Source organism: Lepisma saccharinum, chromosome 6 (genome assembly GCF_977018435.1).
Source record: "Lepisma saccharinum chromosome 6, izLepSacc3.1, whole genome shotgun sequence".
Lineage (NCBI taxonomy): Eukaryota > Metazoa > Arthropoda > Insecta > Zygentoma > Lepismatidae > Lepisma > Lepisma saccharinum.
Genome location: NC_139234.1, coordinates 31,348,937 through 31,363,768, shown reverse-complemented (window position 1 = coordinate 31,363,768; position 14,832 = coordinate 31,348,937). Strand labels below are relative to the sequence as shown.

Sequence of the window (14,832 nt, the reverse complement as noted above, 5' to 3'; positions counted from 1 at the left end):
CGAACCGGGGAATTTTTTCCCGGCGCCCACTGTTGCGGATTCCTCTGACGCTAGAGCATAAGCGTTTGCGTCTGAGATGGTGCCAAGACCGTCGTGCATGGATGGCGGAGTGGAATGCTGTAGTGTTCTCTGATGAATCCCGCTTCTGTATACAACATCATGATGGACGTACACGCGTGTGGCGGCACCGTGGCACTAGGCTTCATGACGCCTGCATCATGCATCATCACACAGGGCCTTCATTGGGTATCATGGTATGGGGTGCCATCGCCATAGGTGTTCGTTCGCGTCTCGTACGCATTCAAGGGACATTGAACAGCCAACGGTACATCACACAGGTTCTCACCCCTGTTGCTGTCCCATTAATCCATGCACTGCATAATGCCACTTTTCAACAGGATAACGCGCGCCCCCATGTTGCAAGGAATGTCCTTGCATTTATGGAAGCTAACCACGTGCCCCTGCTTCCTTGGCCAGCACGTTCGCCGGATATGTCGCCAATTGAACATGTCTGGTCCATGGTGGGTCGCCGGCTGGCCCAACTCAGGTTTCCGGCACGTAATGTTGAAGACCTCTGGCACCGTGTGGAAGCCGCTTGGGACGCCATACCGCAAGCAGACATCGATAGACTCATTCTGTCCATGCCTCGCCGTGTTGCAGCAGTTATTGCCGCCCGTGGAGGCTGTACACGCTACTAGCTCCTTGGGGTTATGCAACCATGTTCTACGTGTCACATGTCACACCACCGAGCTCTAACTGTAATCATTTTCTTATCTTATTATGAACTACATATTTGCCAAGTTTCGTGTTTCTATCTCATTTCCTTCTGGGTGTTGCAATTTTAATGGCGAGCAGTGTAGGTTGAAAGTGTGCCACCTTGAAAACTTTGACTGATTAACATTGGAATGCAATGTACAGGATCGGGTACATATAAGTTAACAGTCATGATCATCATTTGTTAGTTTGTTATTTCGAGCGACAAGCAATTTGTTCAGTATCATGTATGTTAATTCATATGATACCTATCAAAAGATGGAAACCTTCTTAATATGAGTGTTTTCCCAAAGAGAAAGAAAGGGTTGATAGGACTGCTGTCCAGATGCTATGAAAATTCCAGTATAAAATCTGTTTGTTTTACTCATAAATTGTAGCCCACGTGATTCGCAAAGACTTCTATACACACATTTCAAAATATCAGCATAGTTTGGAATACCCACAACTGTTTCTGCTGCACCAAGAGGGTGATTCTGCAATGTGTACTTTTATATCAAGAGGGATTAATCCACACTTAAGAGTAATAACTACTAAATTCAGTGATCTGAAAATATTTCGTTCTCGTTGTAAAGCCTATACATCAGCGTGACTTGCTAACAATAATACCTGGCAAGTTTGGGGCAGGTGCTCCATTGACCCCCATCCCAAGTTACGCCTATGTGCCAATATGATTAACTCGTATATGGCATGGAGTTTCAGCAACGGTTGAATATATTCTTTACAGAAACCATCATTAAAATTGAACCTAGCTTTTGCTGCAGAAGACCTTTCACCAAAAAAAAATATTTGATCCAATTTCTCGTTTCCATGAACGTGGCATAAAAAAGGAAAGTTTGAAAGATGCATACATGACACCACATAATCAATTTGCGACCTAGTCCAACATGAAGGCTACGTACCTCTACTACTTCAGTGATATCACAAATCAACACACACACAACATATACGAGGCGTGTCAGGAAAGTAAAGATACAACTGATACATTATTAGGGAAAATAAGTAGGGCATAAGTTGAAAACACTGAGAGTAACCTTGATCCTTACTCTTTCCAGCAGCGTTCATTCGCAGCGTTACTATGAGTCTTGTGAGAGTCACACGTGCTGGAAATGGCTGCTGTGATAAAAAATCCTGCCAAACGCAAAGTGCAGGTTATGATACGGTTTCTCTAGAAAAAAGGCGAATGTCCAGCAGACATTAATCGTCAAATGGCGGTAGTTTATGGCAACATTATGAATCGTCAAAATGTGACGAAGTGGTGTCGTGCCTTCATTGACGATGAATGTCTGCCGGAGAAACCTTATCACAGCCCGCACTTCGTATTTGGCGGGATTTTCTATCACAGCAGCCATCATTTCCAGCACGTGTGACTCACACAAGACTCATAGTAACACTGTGAATAAACGCTACTGGAAAGATTAAGGATCAAGGTCACTATCAGTGTTGTCAACTTATGTCCTACATACATGCCCTACTATATATTTTTCCTAAGATATAATATCTTTACTTTCTGAAACACCTCGTACATTTAGTAAAGTTCCCCCTGCGTATAGCACCGTGCCATGAAGGCACATTTGGGGGATGTGGGGTAGGGCCCCACACATTCTCAATCTCGGCCATTTTGGAGGTGATGTGACCAGCACCACGCTCCGGACCTTTTTACTCCCCATGGTTGCTCCCAGGTACCCATTGATTTGAGGCTGGGTGAGCCTCAGAGCCGGTTTATGCGAAAACAAGGCTTAATTTTTTTCTTTTAAGAAAAAGGAATACCCCTAAACTGTAGTATCCCCCGTTATTCACCATTTCTCAATTTTTACATATCTCGTTCTTTCTCAATTATCAGTTTCTTATTTGGACAAACACAAACATCAATGTCTTCCCAGGATTTGAACCCGGGACCCCTGGCGTCGCAGCCCGGGGTTCTAACCACTCCGCCACGAGTATAGTATATAGCTATTGCTAGAGAGAGATTGATTGACTTGCTTTATTTTACTTCGCTTTTTGTGCCACTTTTGGCTAATTTTCGAAGATGGGGATAAGGGATGATATGATGAAATTGATGAATGGTCACTCACAAATATCCATGCTCAGGCCAGGATTCGAACCCGGAACCCCTGGCGTCGTAGCGCGATGTGCTAACCACTCCGCCACGGGGCCGGCAGAGAGAGAGATATATATATACCAATACCTTTTGAGATCTATCAGCATGAAGTAGGCCTCCCCGTGGGTGTAGTGGTATCTTTGTCGCTTTGAAATCAAGAGGTCAGGGGTTCGATACCCGGCGGAGGCACTTAGTGGTTCGGATCCCACTTTCAACTATAGGTTCAATCTCAATTAGCCTCTCTGTGCATAAAGTGGTTGTAAGAACAAACTTAAACAAGATATCAATATGTTACATTACTTTAATTGTTGTCTGTTCTCTTTATCTTTAAGGATCCCACTTTAAACTGTAGGTCCAGTCCCGATTAGCCTTACTGTTCATAAAGTGGACTTAAAAACACCAACTCAATCAATCAATCTTTATGTTTAACTCTATATTAGGTTCCTAGATACTGACAGTTGAAACAGACGGAATAAAATCCGCACATTAGAGTAGATTTGCTGCTTAGTATTAAAAACGAACACACTGCAATATAAATGATTTTCTCTAATGGAATTGTCCAGAATTCTTCACAAATCTGAGTATTAAAAGTTTAAAGCGAACACATTTTCCATTTAAAATTCTATAGTTTAGTTCAAGATGGAGGCTTCCAACATAGAGAAACGGAAGTTTCAGTCAAAATGTTTGGTGGTTCCCTACTTATAACAGAATAATTGTACTGGTAAAGTAAAATATTAAGAAAAGAAATGGAAAATATCAAATAAAGATATTTCTTCCACTAAATATGAAATACTTTACATAATGTTTTATTAATTTTGAGAAAAAATTTTAAAAATCTCTAATCCCAATGTTCTTTATGAAGTGAAATTACTTATAAGATTTGAATGTTCGACACGAACTTACATAAAAACCTGACACTGTTTAGTTCTTGTTCCACAACCTGTGTGATTATGTAAGCACAGTCTCGAAGTGTATAGGATTCATAACTTATAGATGTCACAGATTTCGTCAATGATAGCTATCATTTCCTTGCGAAAATCATCACTGGATTTCAATTTGGCCTTAGCTGCTGAAGCCCTTTCACGATAGAGAAGTTTATCGAATTTGTTGTTCGTGTCATCGTAATTAACGGGCATAACATCGTTCCTCGTAAAAAACATAGGCTTGAAAATAGCATATATGAGGACTCCATATAACTTCACTGCATCGTAATTCCTCTTTACTTGCTCCATTTGTAAGGACTTGACAGGTATGTCGTACTTCTCAATATATCTGTTGAAGGATTCAATATATTCTTCTAATATTTCGTTCAAATGTGGAACCCTAATGCTCATGTCTATAAAAGTATGGAATGTCAGTGAAGGTGACGCATAACAAGGAAGCTGCAGATCAAAAAACTTAACATATATTTGTTTTCCATTATCATCGAAGCGGAACATCATATTGTTGAACCAACAATCGCCATGGCACAATACGTTCATCTGGTCTGTTCTGGGCTTCAGTAATTCGTGTAATTGCTCCCACATCTTGTCTAGTTTCCTTTTGAGAGCAGGAACCAAGTGCTTGAACTCAGGAATTTCTTCGCACACAGCTAGTATCACATTAGCACTTTCGTCAATCATAGACTTCATTCTGTTTCCCTCGGTGAACTCAGTATTGTCCTTGAAAATGGGGAAACACTTGTGCAATTTTCCACCTAACTGAATCTCTACTGCTACGGATGCTGCATGTAGCTTGGCAACTTCTCTCACAACTACCTTGCAATGTTGAAGCCCAAGAAAAGAATCGAACCCGAGTTGCTTGAAGTTCGAACTTTGCAGGTCTTCAAACACCAGAACGTCGTTCTTACCGTCATACCGCGCATAGTAACAGTCCGCCAGTGGAAAGGGTGGATCACTGTACTGCATCAACTTTGGAACCATGGTCTGATAATACAAAGTTTCTCTTTCAAACAGGCTCACTTCCGACATCACCTTCATTTGAACTTCTGCAACAGGGAGACGTTTGACTACGAGGGTCACTATTTATATTTTGAGCCTTGGCAACACTGATTGAAGTTAGGCGCGATTTGACGTTTGCACGGAATCGTCTGGCATTATTGACCATAACGTACTTCAAATGTTTTGTCAATAGCTTCATTTGTGTTGTTTATGTTGCCTTGGAGATTGCGCGAGAATAATAAAATGGAATTAACTCGTGAACATTTTCGTGCCATGATTTTTTACGATTTTCGACGTGGATTATCAAGACAAGAGTGCATCGACCAACTTACTTCCACATTTCGCGATGAAGCCCCATCCTTTGCCACTGTGAAACGCTGGTATAACGAATTTAATCGTGGCCGCCATTCGCTCACCGACCAGATTCGCGAAGGTCGTCCAAAATCAGTTGTTGTTCAAGAAAACATTGATGCTGTGCAAAACCTAATACTGCAAGATCGTCATGTGACATACTGTGAGATTGAGGCAAGCATAGGCATTAGTTCCACCAGCATATATAAAATATTACATGATCATTTAGCTGTGAGAAAGGTATGTTCTCGTTGGATCCCACACAATTTGACAAAAACTCAAAAAGACGCTCGCGTCAATTGGTGCAAACAAATGCTCAATAAATACAATCGTGGTGCTTCAAAAGACGTATATAAGTTTGTAACAGGTGACGAATCATGGATATATGCATATGAGCCGGAACGTAAACAGCAGTCGACTGTGTGGGTGTTTCAAGATGAACCCAATCCAACAAAAGTTGTTCGCGCTCGAAGCACATCGAAACAAATGGTCGCCTGTTTTTTCGGGAAAACTGGTCATGTGGCAACTGTGCCTTTAGAGGAACGTAGAACGGTCAACTCTGAATGGTACACAACAATTTGTTTGCCAGAGGTCTTCGGTCAAATACGGAAAACAAACAAACGCCGTCGGATCATTCTTCATCAAGACAATGCCAGCTGTCACACATCTCGTCTCACAACCGACTTTATGAACAGTCAAAAAATCGAATTGATGGGTCATCCGCCGTACAGTCCTGATTTGGCACCCAATGACTTCTTCTTGTTCCCGAATGTCAAGAATAAATTGCATGGACAACGATTTTCGTCGGCGGAAGACGCCGTTGATGCGTTCAAAAACCATATTATGGAGGTGTCTCAAGAAGATTGGAAAAACTGCTTTGACAAATGGTTCGAACGAATGCAAAAGTGTATTGACCATAAAGGAGAATACTTCGAAAAACAATAACGCAGTTTTCAATGCCAAATTCCTGTTTTTTCATTGTTAGGCTCAAAATATAAATATTGACCCTCGTATGAGAGATACGGTTCGAAGCTTTCCACTTGCAATGAAGTCCACACTCGCACGTAAAACAATTGAGAAAAATCCTTGTATCTCATCTGTGGCTCTGGTCACTAGCGTCTTCTGTATGATGAACGGCTCTTTGTCCAAGTATGTCTTCATTGCTTCTTCTACGGCTTCTTGTGATACAAGGTGACCCAAGTCCTCTGATGACATATTCACTGCAAATATTCAACCTGGTGAAGGGGTTTCTGAGACGGGAGTAAAGACAACTCACTGCTTAGTAACAGGCAAGATTATGACTCAACACTGCGAAAGAGAAAGTAATGCACTTACCGATTATGTAAAAATGTTCAACACAGGTGTCCTTCATGCTGACATTGATGATAATAGCGGCACGTGTGTGAATATAGGATCAAGAGGGAGACAAGCTCGAAGTTCAATCTTGTAGAGGTGGCGCAAGAATTAAAGGATATAATTGGAAAGTATCTTATTACCAGAGCTCGGATTCTTATGTAATATCAAGGTACAAAATATGTACATAATTGATACAATATGTACCTAAATATCCATTATCAAAAGGATGTGTAGATAAATATGTAGTATCATAGAAAATGTAATATTAATAATAATCGAGAATCCAAGCAATTTCAAGAATTCTGCTAGATATTTATTTTATTTGAACACATTCAAAGTAATTTTAAAGGCATAAGTTGTTCAAATTAAAATTTGTATCAAATTTATAAATTCAAAAAAGCACAGCAACGTGCATATATTTGGGAAACCAATTTTGTCAACTATTATTTACTTTTCACATCGCAAATTATAGTAGAATATGTAAATATGTAAGAGAGCTCTTCGTAACACATTGTAAAAAAAAGCGTCTACAGAAAGAACAATCGATTGAAAATACATAGCTACTTTTGTACTTTTTTGTACAAGGGAACATATTGTGTAACTCGCTACGTATAGGAAAGTAGCTTTCTTGCCCACCGATGCCAAGTTTCTAGGTGCTTTGCCTAAACCTAAAAGCGAAACGAAAATATGTTACCAGAAGAAGAGAGGGGAGAGAAACTGCAGGATCTTTGGATAAATAACAGTTCCAGTAATTATTTTTTCTTCAGCCTGTCTTTCGACTTGGCCGTCAAATTTAGGTGACCGTATGCACTATGCATCTCACTGATTTGAAAATATGACATCACATGTTCATGTTTCAGAGATCGAAATTATGGGGAAAAAGGATCAAGATACCTGTAGGAAAAAATTGCCGAAATATGTTGTCCTATGTAAAGTAAATTAGCAAATATGTAAAATATGTAATATCCTGGCAAATATGTAAAAATATGTAACATAAAACTTATGCAAAATGATGTGTTAGACAACTCGTTAACATTTTCGTGTTCAGGGTATGTATCTAGAAAGGAATAGAATATGTAATTACATACAAATCCTAGCTCTACTTATTACACATCGACATAGCCACACGTTTTTATAGTTGTGGGTCAGGTCGTTGTGATGACTTGATATACACAATGTGATTAAAATAGCGCCCACGGACCAAAAGAGCATATAGAGGATATTAAGACGTACAACTCGTTTCAGTACCATCTTTGTCGTTGGTGAGTAATTTCGGCGCCACGAACGTTCAAAGAGGACCGTTATGTGCCTGTATGCTTCCAACCCAACATAACATTTGATTAGGTCGGTGCTTCTAGCGAGTACAAATATATATTTACGCTCTATCAATATTAATTTTCAATATTAGTTTAGCACATTTAAATGTAAACCTTCTTCGTTACCAAATTGAAGGAGGATAGAACAATGATCATATAAGTATATCCATGGCACAGACTTACTTTTGTTACTGAAAAGTATAACAAAGTACACAGGCAAACGCAGAAAACTGTATTTATCCTGCAAGAAGTTTTTTGGTGGGATATGTTGGCGGTGAAGGTCACGCCCTCCACTCGCTAAGAATGAGAAACTTGTAACCATCGTTAAATTCTCCTCTCTTCACTCGAATCACTGACACGCAATGTTGCCGGTTCCACTAACTTTCTGGAGCAATTTGTATGCAAAGGATCAGTCGATGGGAGACTAGTAACTTTTTAGAAAACTGTCAGCAGGTTTTGTACTTTTGTGAAAAATACTTATTGTAATAATAGAATACTTGAACATCAAAGAGGCACGTCCAGTTCATGTTCCAAATATTTCATGTAGCTACATGAAATGTAACCTAATTTGTATTTTTGTTATTTTCCGTCGCTTTTCTGCCACTTTCTGCAAATTGTGACGTCACTAGAAAAGAACACCCATGTCTTGGCCGGGACTCGAACCCGGGAACTTCGGTGACCAAGACGGCAAAATGTAACATAATCCATTTTTGACTGTATATGTACATATCAAAGGTAGCTTCTAGTCCCTAATTGTCAGATTTTGGCAACACCCATGAGATGGTAGAAAAAGGGCGAGTAACCCACAAATTAAACATTCGTCAGTATTAGAGTGACAGTACTGTATATTTGAGAGTAATAAAAGAACATTGCATTGTGTATAAATGCAGGCTCGGTGGCCTAATGCTTTAAGGGGGAACTAAAGCCATGTTAAAGCATAGGCTCAAATTTCCAGACACAACCGTATCACTAATAGAGTGGCAGAAAACCGAAGCTAAATTTAAAAATGCAAAATAAATTGTGTATATTAAACAATTTAGCTTTACAATCAATTTTTGTCTCCACTTTCCTCTTCGGTGCACTCATTGAATAAGGTAATGCATATCACATGACTGCCTTAAAGTCAATCGGAGAACTACACAAATATATTTTTAAACGTTTATAGTGGGAATCAAGGCGTTATAATTACGCATTAGACAATTGACTGCAACTTTTGAAGTATGTTACCATACTCGTCCGTCATTTTGAATTGAACTTGAAATTTTAAATGGAATGGTGGTCGTATAAACTCTTAAATTCATGTAGATTTTCCCAACAAATCCACTGGCGAATTTTTAATTTATAATTATATTCTGTCCCAGGTATCTCTGGAACAAGCGAACGAAAACAAGTCGCTCCGCAAGTAGTGACGACTCCACCAATGAACACGTGAGAGGGAATGGGATTGCGTGGAGGGGGAAAGCGACTGTTGTTACCAGGCTTCGCAGCAACGTGTACTCCTTCGCTCTTCTCACTCGATCCTCCCCTTCTCTGCCGCTATGCGCAGCTTTGCTCCAGAGATAACCAGGACAGAGTATATTTGTTTGAAAATTACTTACTTTGTTAGAACAATCGCAAAAATTACACAGCATTTTGAGAGATATTTAACACATGGTATTCCGAAATTAATAAAAGTAAAGGAAAAGTAATTTCGTCTGTGGATTTGCCGAGAACTCTTGATAAATTTAAGTACTCACGCGACTACTTTTCTATTTAAAATTTTAAATTCGAAATGAAGAAGGCAGCTTCCAACATGGTTACAGGGTCATGTCAAAGTTATAGCCATGGACCTAAGACATAATGATTACGCTTGTCGACCTTCGGGGCACGGTTGTTAGCACAGCGCGCAGCGATGCTATAGGGGTCCCGAGTTCGAATCCCCATCTGCGCATGGGTGTTCTTTGTAAGTGTCCCTTCACAAATTTCATCATACCGTCATTCATTCCCCTCGTAGCGATTAGCCAAAAGTGGTAAAACCGACCATATGTGAAAAAATTAAAAAATAATGATTACACTTATATAATCACCATTTTACACGTTCTAAGAAATCAATGGTTCTTGACTGTTGACAGAATAATTGATTTGCTAGAATATCGAATTCCCACATGCATTTTATCCACAAACTGTTAAATATTTTACATAAATATCCACTATTTCTTATTTTGAAAAACCCATGAAAAATTTTAATCATAATGTTTGTTATGATGTGAAATTACTTACGCGATTTGAATGTTCCACAATAAATTAAAGTTATTAACTTGATTTACCAACTAACTATACATAATCTTCAAATGCTTAGAATTTACAACTTATAAATGTCACGGAGATCTTCGATGATTGCATGCATTTCTGTACGAAAATCTTCACTAGAATTGAACTTGGCCTTTGCCGCTGAAGTCCTTTCACCAAAATACATTTGGTCGAATTTTTCCTCCCCGTCGTTATGATCCGTGGGCATGACGTCAGTCCTCATGAGAAACATAGGCCTGAAAGCAACGTCTATGAGGATACCATATAACTTCATTTCGTCGTAGTCCCTTTTTACTTGATCCATTTGTAGTGCATTGACAGGAATACTGAACTTCACAATGCACCTGTTGAAAGACGAAATGTACTCTTCCAATATTTCGTTCCAATGTTGGACTCTAATGTTCCTGTCTAAACCCATATGAAGAAAGTAAAGGATGTCGGTGAAAGGTGAGGCATAGCGGGTTATTTGCATGTCAATTAACTTAACGGCTATTGGTTGTCCACCATCGTCGAAACGAAACATCATATTGTTGAACGAACAATCACCTTGACACAATACGTTTATTTGGTCTGTCCTGGGACTTACCAGCTCTCCAAATTGTTCCCAAATGGTGTCCAATTTCTTCTTCAGAGCAGGAACGAGGTGCTTGAACTCGGGTATTTCTTCACAGACACCAAGTATAACTTTGACACTTTCACTTATGGTTAACTTCATCCCATTGGACTCAAACTTGGGAAACAACGCATCCTTTTTGAAAATGGGGAACATCTCGTTTAGTTTTTCACCGGAATACATCTCAACTGCTACTGATGCTGCGTGGACCTTGGCTAATTCCCTCATGGCCACTTTGCAGTGTTGAAGTCCGACAGGAGTGTTGAACCCGAGCGACTTGAAGTTTGAACTCTGCAAGTCTTCAAACACCAATAAGTCATCGACACCATCACACTGGTTGAAGTAACAAGCGGCCATTGGAAAAGGGGCTTCACAGTACTTTCTGAGTTCTGGAACAATGTCTTGGTAATATAAAGATTCCCTTTCGAAGAAACTCATCTCCGAAATGAACTTCAACTGCACTTGCACTACTGGAAGGCGTTTCACTATGAGGGACACGTTTCGAACCTTTCCACCAACCGTGAAGTCCACACACACACGTAAAATCACGGAAGCAAATCCCTGTATCTCTTCAGTGCCTCTCGCCACCCGAGTCTTCTGAATGGAGAAAGGCTCATTTCCCACGTAGTTCTTCACTGCTTGCTCGATGATATCTTGGGATACAAGCTTGTCCGCGTCGTTTGACGACATTTTCGCTGCAACCTCGAATTTGGTTCACTCACTTCTAATATCGGCAGTTACGAGCAACGGCAGAGTGAAGAAGCTCTCCACGCCCACAGGCGATAACATAACGGGGCGTGACCATGACTCGCTCGGCGAACCACAAGGAGTTCGTGAATGCGTCAAGTTACGTAATAGAACGTAACTTTGTCCTTGAAATTCTTGTTCAGGGAGAAAGCAAGTTGGAGCTGCGTTTACTGCGTAACCGCGTTATGATCCATGAGTGCTAATCAAAATCTATCATAATCTGAAGAATAAGTTTTAATTACGCCATTAACTTTTCAAATATGCGTAAACATGGGATGAATCATCCTGTAAAGCCTAAACGAAAATAAAAAAACAACATTATGTCAGTGTCATTTCGTGCAAATCTGTGAAGGAAACAAACCACCTTACACGAAAATTCCTAAAAACTAGTAATATCATGGATATGATGTGCTAATTTAACCATCATTACCTCGTTAATGACAAACTTTTATTGCAACAATTTGTGGTTCTACACTCCTGTTCAGATAAAGCGGCACATGTTTCAACCCAACTGTTAAACCGTACAAAGTGTGCAACTTTATGTGAACAGGAGAGTACACCCAACAGCAAAAAATGATAGAGGCGAATTGTCCATCACCATTTTCATTCAATCTGTTTTCAACAATGTGACCATCATGAATTGAAAAGATAAACGTCAATAAGCAGAGGGCAACATCAACTTCTTATTAAAAGAATCCCATTCTTTAAAACAAGACAAGATATAAGAATAATTTATAGAATGAAATAGTGATGGACAATTTACCCGTTATTTACTTTGCCGTTGGCAAAAACCTTATTTAAGAATTTAAGAAGCTTAAAAATTTGTTGCTTTATCAGAATAAATACGAGGTGGTGAATTATATTGTATTATGTAATTTAGACAGAATTATACCCAATTTGAGACAGAACATAACATATCGTAATAATCTATTATTTGAAACAGACTATTACAGACAATTTTACATTTGTATTTCTCGAAGTCTTATAAATAGTCAAATCAAGATAACTAGTGTGTTCCGAAATCATTATTTTAATGAAATTTGACTCCACGAAATATAATATTTATGTTCTTGTTTCATCGTTACTGTCAATTGTTTGCTCCAATTGGAAAATAAAACATGTAGAGCAATTAAGATATTAAAATTTTCATTACACAGAAACTTGGTACTTACTTTGAACAGCATAAGAAATTTAAAAAATACTACGAAAATGAGCTTTTACCCGAGTTTCTATCTAACTTACAGCAAAGATACGATATCGTATAGAAGATCTTAATAAAGAGGAACCAGTAATATACCATGCGAATTATGTTTGGCAAGAGAGAGATAAACTCGTAATAATCAATGAAGAGTAAGCTTAACTCGTTTTCCGAAGAAAAGAGACATTCAAAATTCTGTATCTCAGAAACTGGTACAAGTTTTGTCGAAAAAATTACATGTATGCTCAGAGGACCTCAGAGGACCTAATATCGTCTTTATTAGGAGTGTGTTTCGGCCTTGAGAGCCACCCATACAACTGACCCATGTCTGGGTGATTATTACAATGTAAAAATGTAATATAAGAATTCCGCATATTTGGTCATGATCCGAAGAGATGGTGGCAAATTTGTCCTTTGTTATGAGGTTTTGGCATGGAATAAATTTTACTTTAAAATTTCAAATTGAAATCAAATTTTAGTAGAATTTCCTCACAAATTCACTATACAGGGTGGTCACAAAGTGGGTATACCCCTCCATCCTTTATTTTCGACACGATTGGATGACTTGATATGAACACATACCTGCGTCATTGATTAAATCACCTCTGGGACTTCTTGGAAGCCCTTCAGAACGTTATGGAGGGGAACGTCACCGTCCAGAGAAAGGTCTTATTCACACTTGCACCGCGAAGTGTGCCAAAATATGGCGCAGAGTTCGGCCGTGCTACGAAAAAGACGGACTCCATACCGATGTTCAGGACACTTAAACCATCAGGTACGTGTTCATATCAAGCATTCAACCATAACCATCGTAATGTCGAAACTACGGTGGGTGTACGCCCACTTTGTGACCTCACTGTAGAAATGATTTTAATTTCATAGTCACATTCAATTTACTATTACAATTACAAGCAATGTACAGAAAATTAAGTATGGGTGAGACATTTAACACGTGTTAATCGCTAAATGGATAAGGATAAACGAAAGTGAATTTCACCGAGAGATTTGTCGAGAATTCTACATAGATTTGAGTGCTGGCATGATCAATTTTCCACTTAATTCCAAAGTCTAGTTGAAGAGGGTGGATTTGAACATGAGGAAAGGTGTGATAACATTTGTGAAAGGTATAGCCATGAATCTATCAAATTATAATTTGCACTCTGAAAGTTGGTGACTTTTGATAGAATTAGAGTTCCGTGAAGTTCAAAAACGTTAGAAATATCAAATTCGCAAATATTTCTTCCACTATATATTGCCCTTGTTTTTCCTTATTAATAAAAAAGAGAAAATTTTCTAATCGAGATGTCATGAAACGAAATTTCGTACACGATTTGAATACTCCACACCAATAGCTAAAATGAAAGTGAAAATTTGTTGATTTGTTATTCTCTTTATGCGAAACATTTTTGCATGCAAGTGATTTACAATTTATAAGTGTCAATGAGTTCAGAGATGATTTCATGTATTTCCTTACGAAAATCTTCGTTACTTAACTTTGTCTGCTGTTGTCCTTTCACCGAAAAACATTTTCTCTAATTTCTCGTTCCCATCATCGTGAGTTTTGGGCAAAACTTCGTCCCTCATAAGTACCATTGTTATGAAAGCGACATATATGAGAACGTCATACAGCTTTACAGCCTCGTAGTCTCTCATTACTTGTACCATTTCTAATGGTTGCACAGGTATATCGAACTTCACAACACATCTGTTGTAGGATGACATGTATTGTTCAAGTATTTCATTCAAATGTTGGTATCTAATACTCTTGTCTATACTCATATATAGAAAGTAGAGAATGTCAGTGTAAGGGGGCGCATAACGATTGATTTGCAGATCGAAAAACTTCACATCAACTGGCTGTCCATCATCATCAAAGGAAAACATCATATTGTTGGTTCAACAATCACCATGGCACAATACATTCATCTGGTCCGTTCTGGGTTTCACCAACTGGAGGAGCTGCTCCCACATCGTATCCAATTTGGTCTACAGGGCAGGAAACAAGAGTTTGAACTCGTGGATTTCTTTGCACAAAGCAAGTAGCAGGTTGGCACTTTCGTCTATCAAAGGCTTCATATTACTACGACGGAGGTCCGTGAAGAGCCATAATCCTTCAAAATGGGGAACAAGTTGGCACCCGATCCAATCTC

General features: G+C 39.0%; 2 protein-coding genes across 2 annotated transcripts; both read right to left on the bottom strand.

The window, feature by feature from the left end:
• Positions 1-3,852: 3,852 nt before the first annotated feature.
• On the bottom strand, positions 3,853-4,842 carry LOC145989037 (uncharacterized). The gene has a single exon (XM_083124335.1). It carries the CDS (start codon positions 4,840-4,842, stop codon positions 3,853-3,855), a length of 990 nt encoding a protein of 329 aa, XP_082980461.1.
• Positions 4,843-9,945: 5,103 nt separating this feature from the next.
• LOC145989301 (uncharacterized) lies at positions 9,946-11,503 on the bottom strand. Its single transcript, XM_083124633.1, has one exon. It carries the CDS (start codon positions 11,425-11,427, stop codon positions 10,177-10,179), a length of 1,251 nt encoding a protein of 416 aa, XP_082980759.1. The 5' UTR covers positions 11,428-11,503; the 3' UTR covers positions 9,946-10,176.
• Between the last annotated feature and the right edge of the window lie 3,329 nt (positions 11,504-14,832).

Excerpts from the sequence above, each read along its gene's own strand:
- LOC145989037 (XM_083124335.1), bottom strand. The coding sequence starts at position 4,842 with ATGTCGGAAGTGAGCCTGTTTGAAAGAGAAACTTTGTATTATCAGACC.
- LOC145989301 (XM_083124633.1), bottom strand. The coding sequence starts at position 11,427 with ATGTCGTCAAACGACGCGGACAAGCTTGTATCCCAAGATATCATCGAG.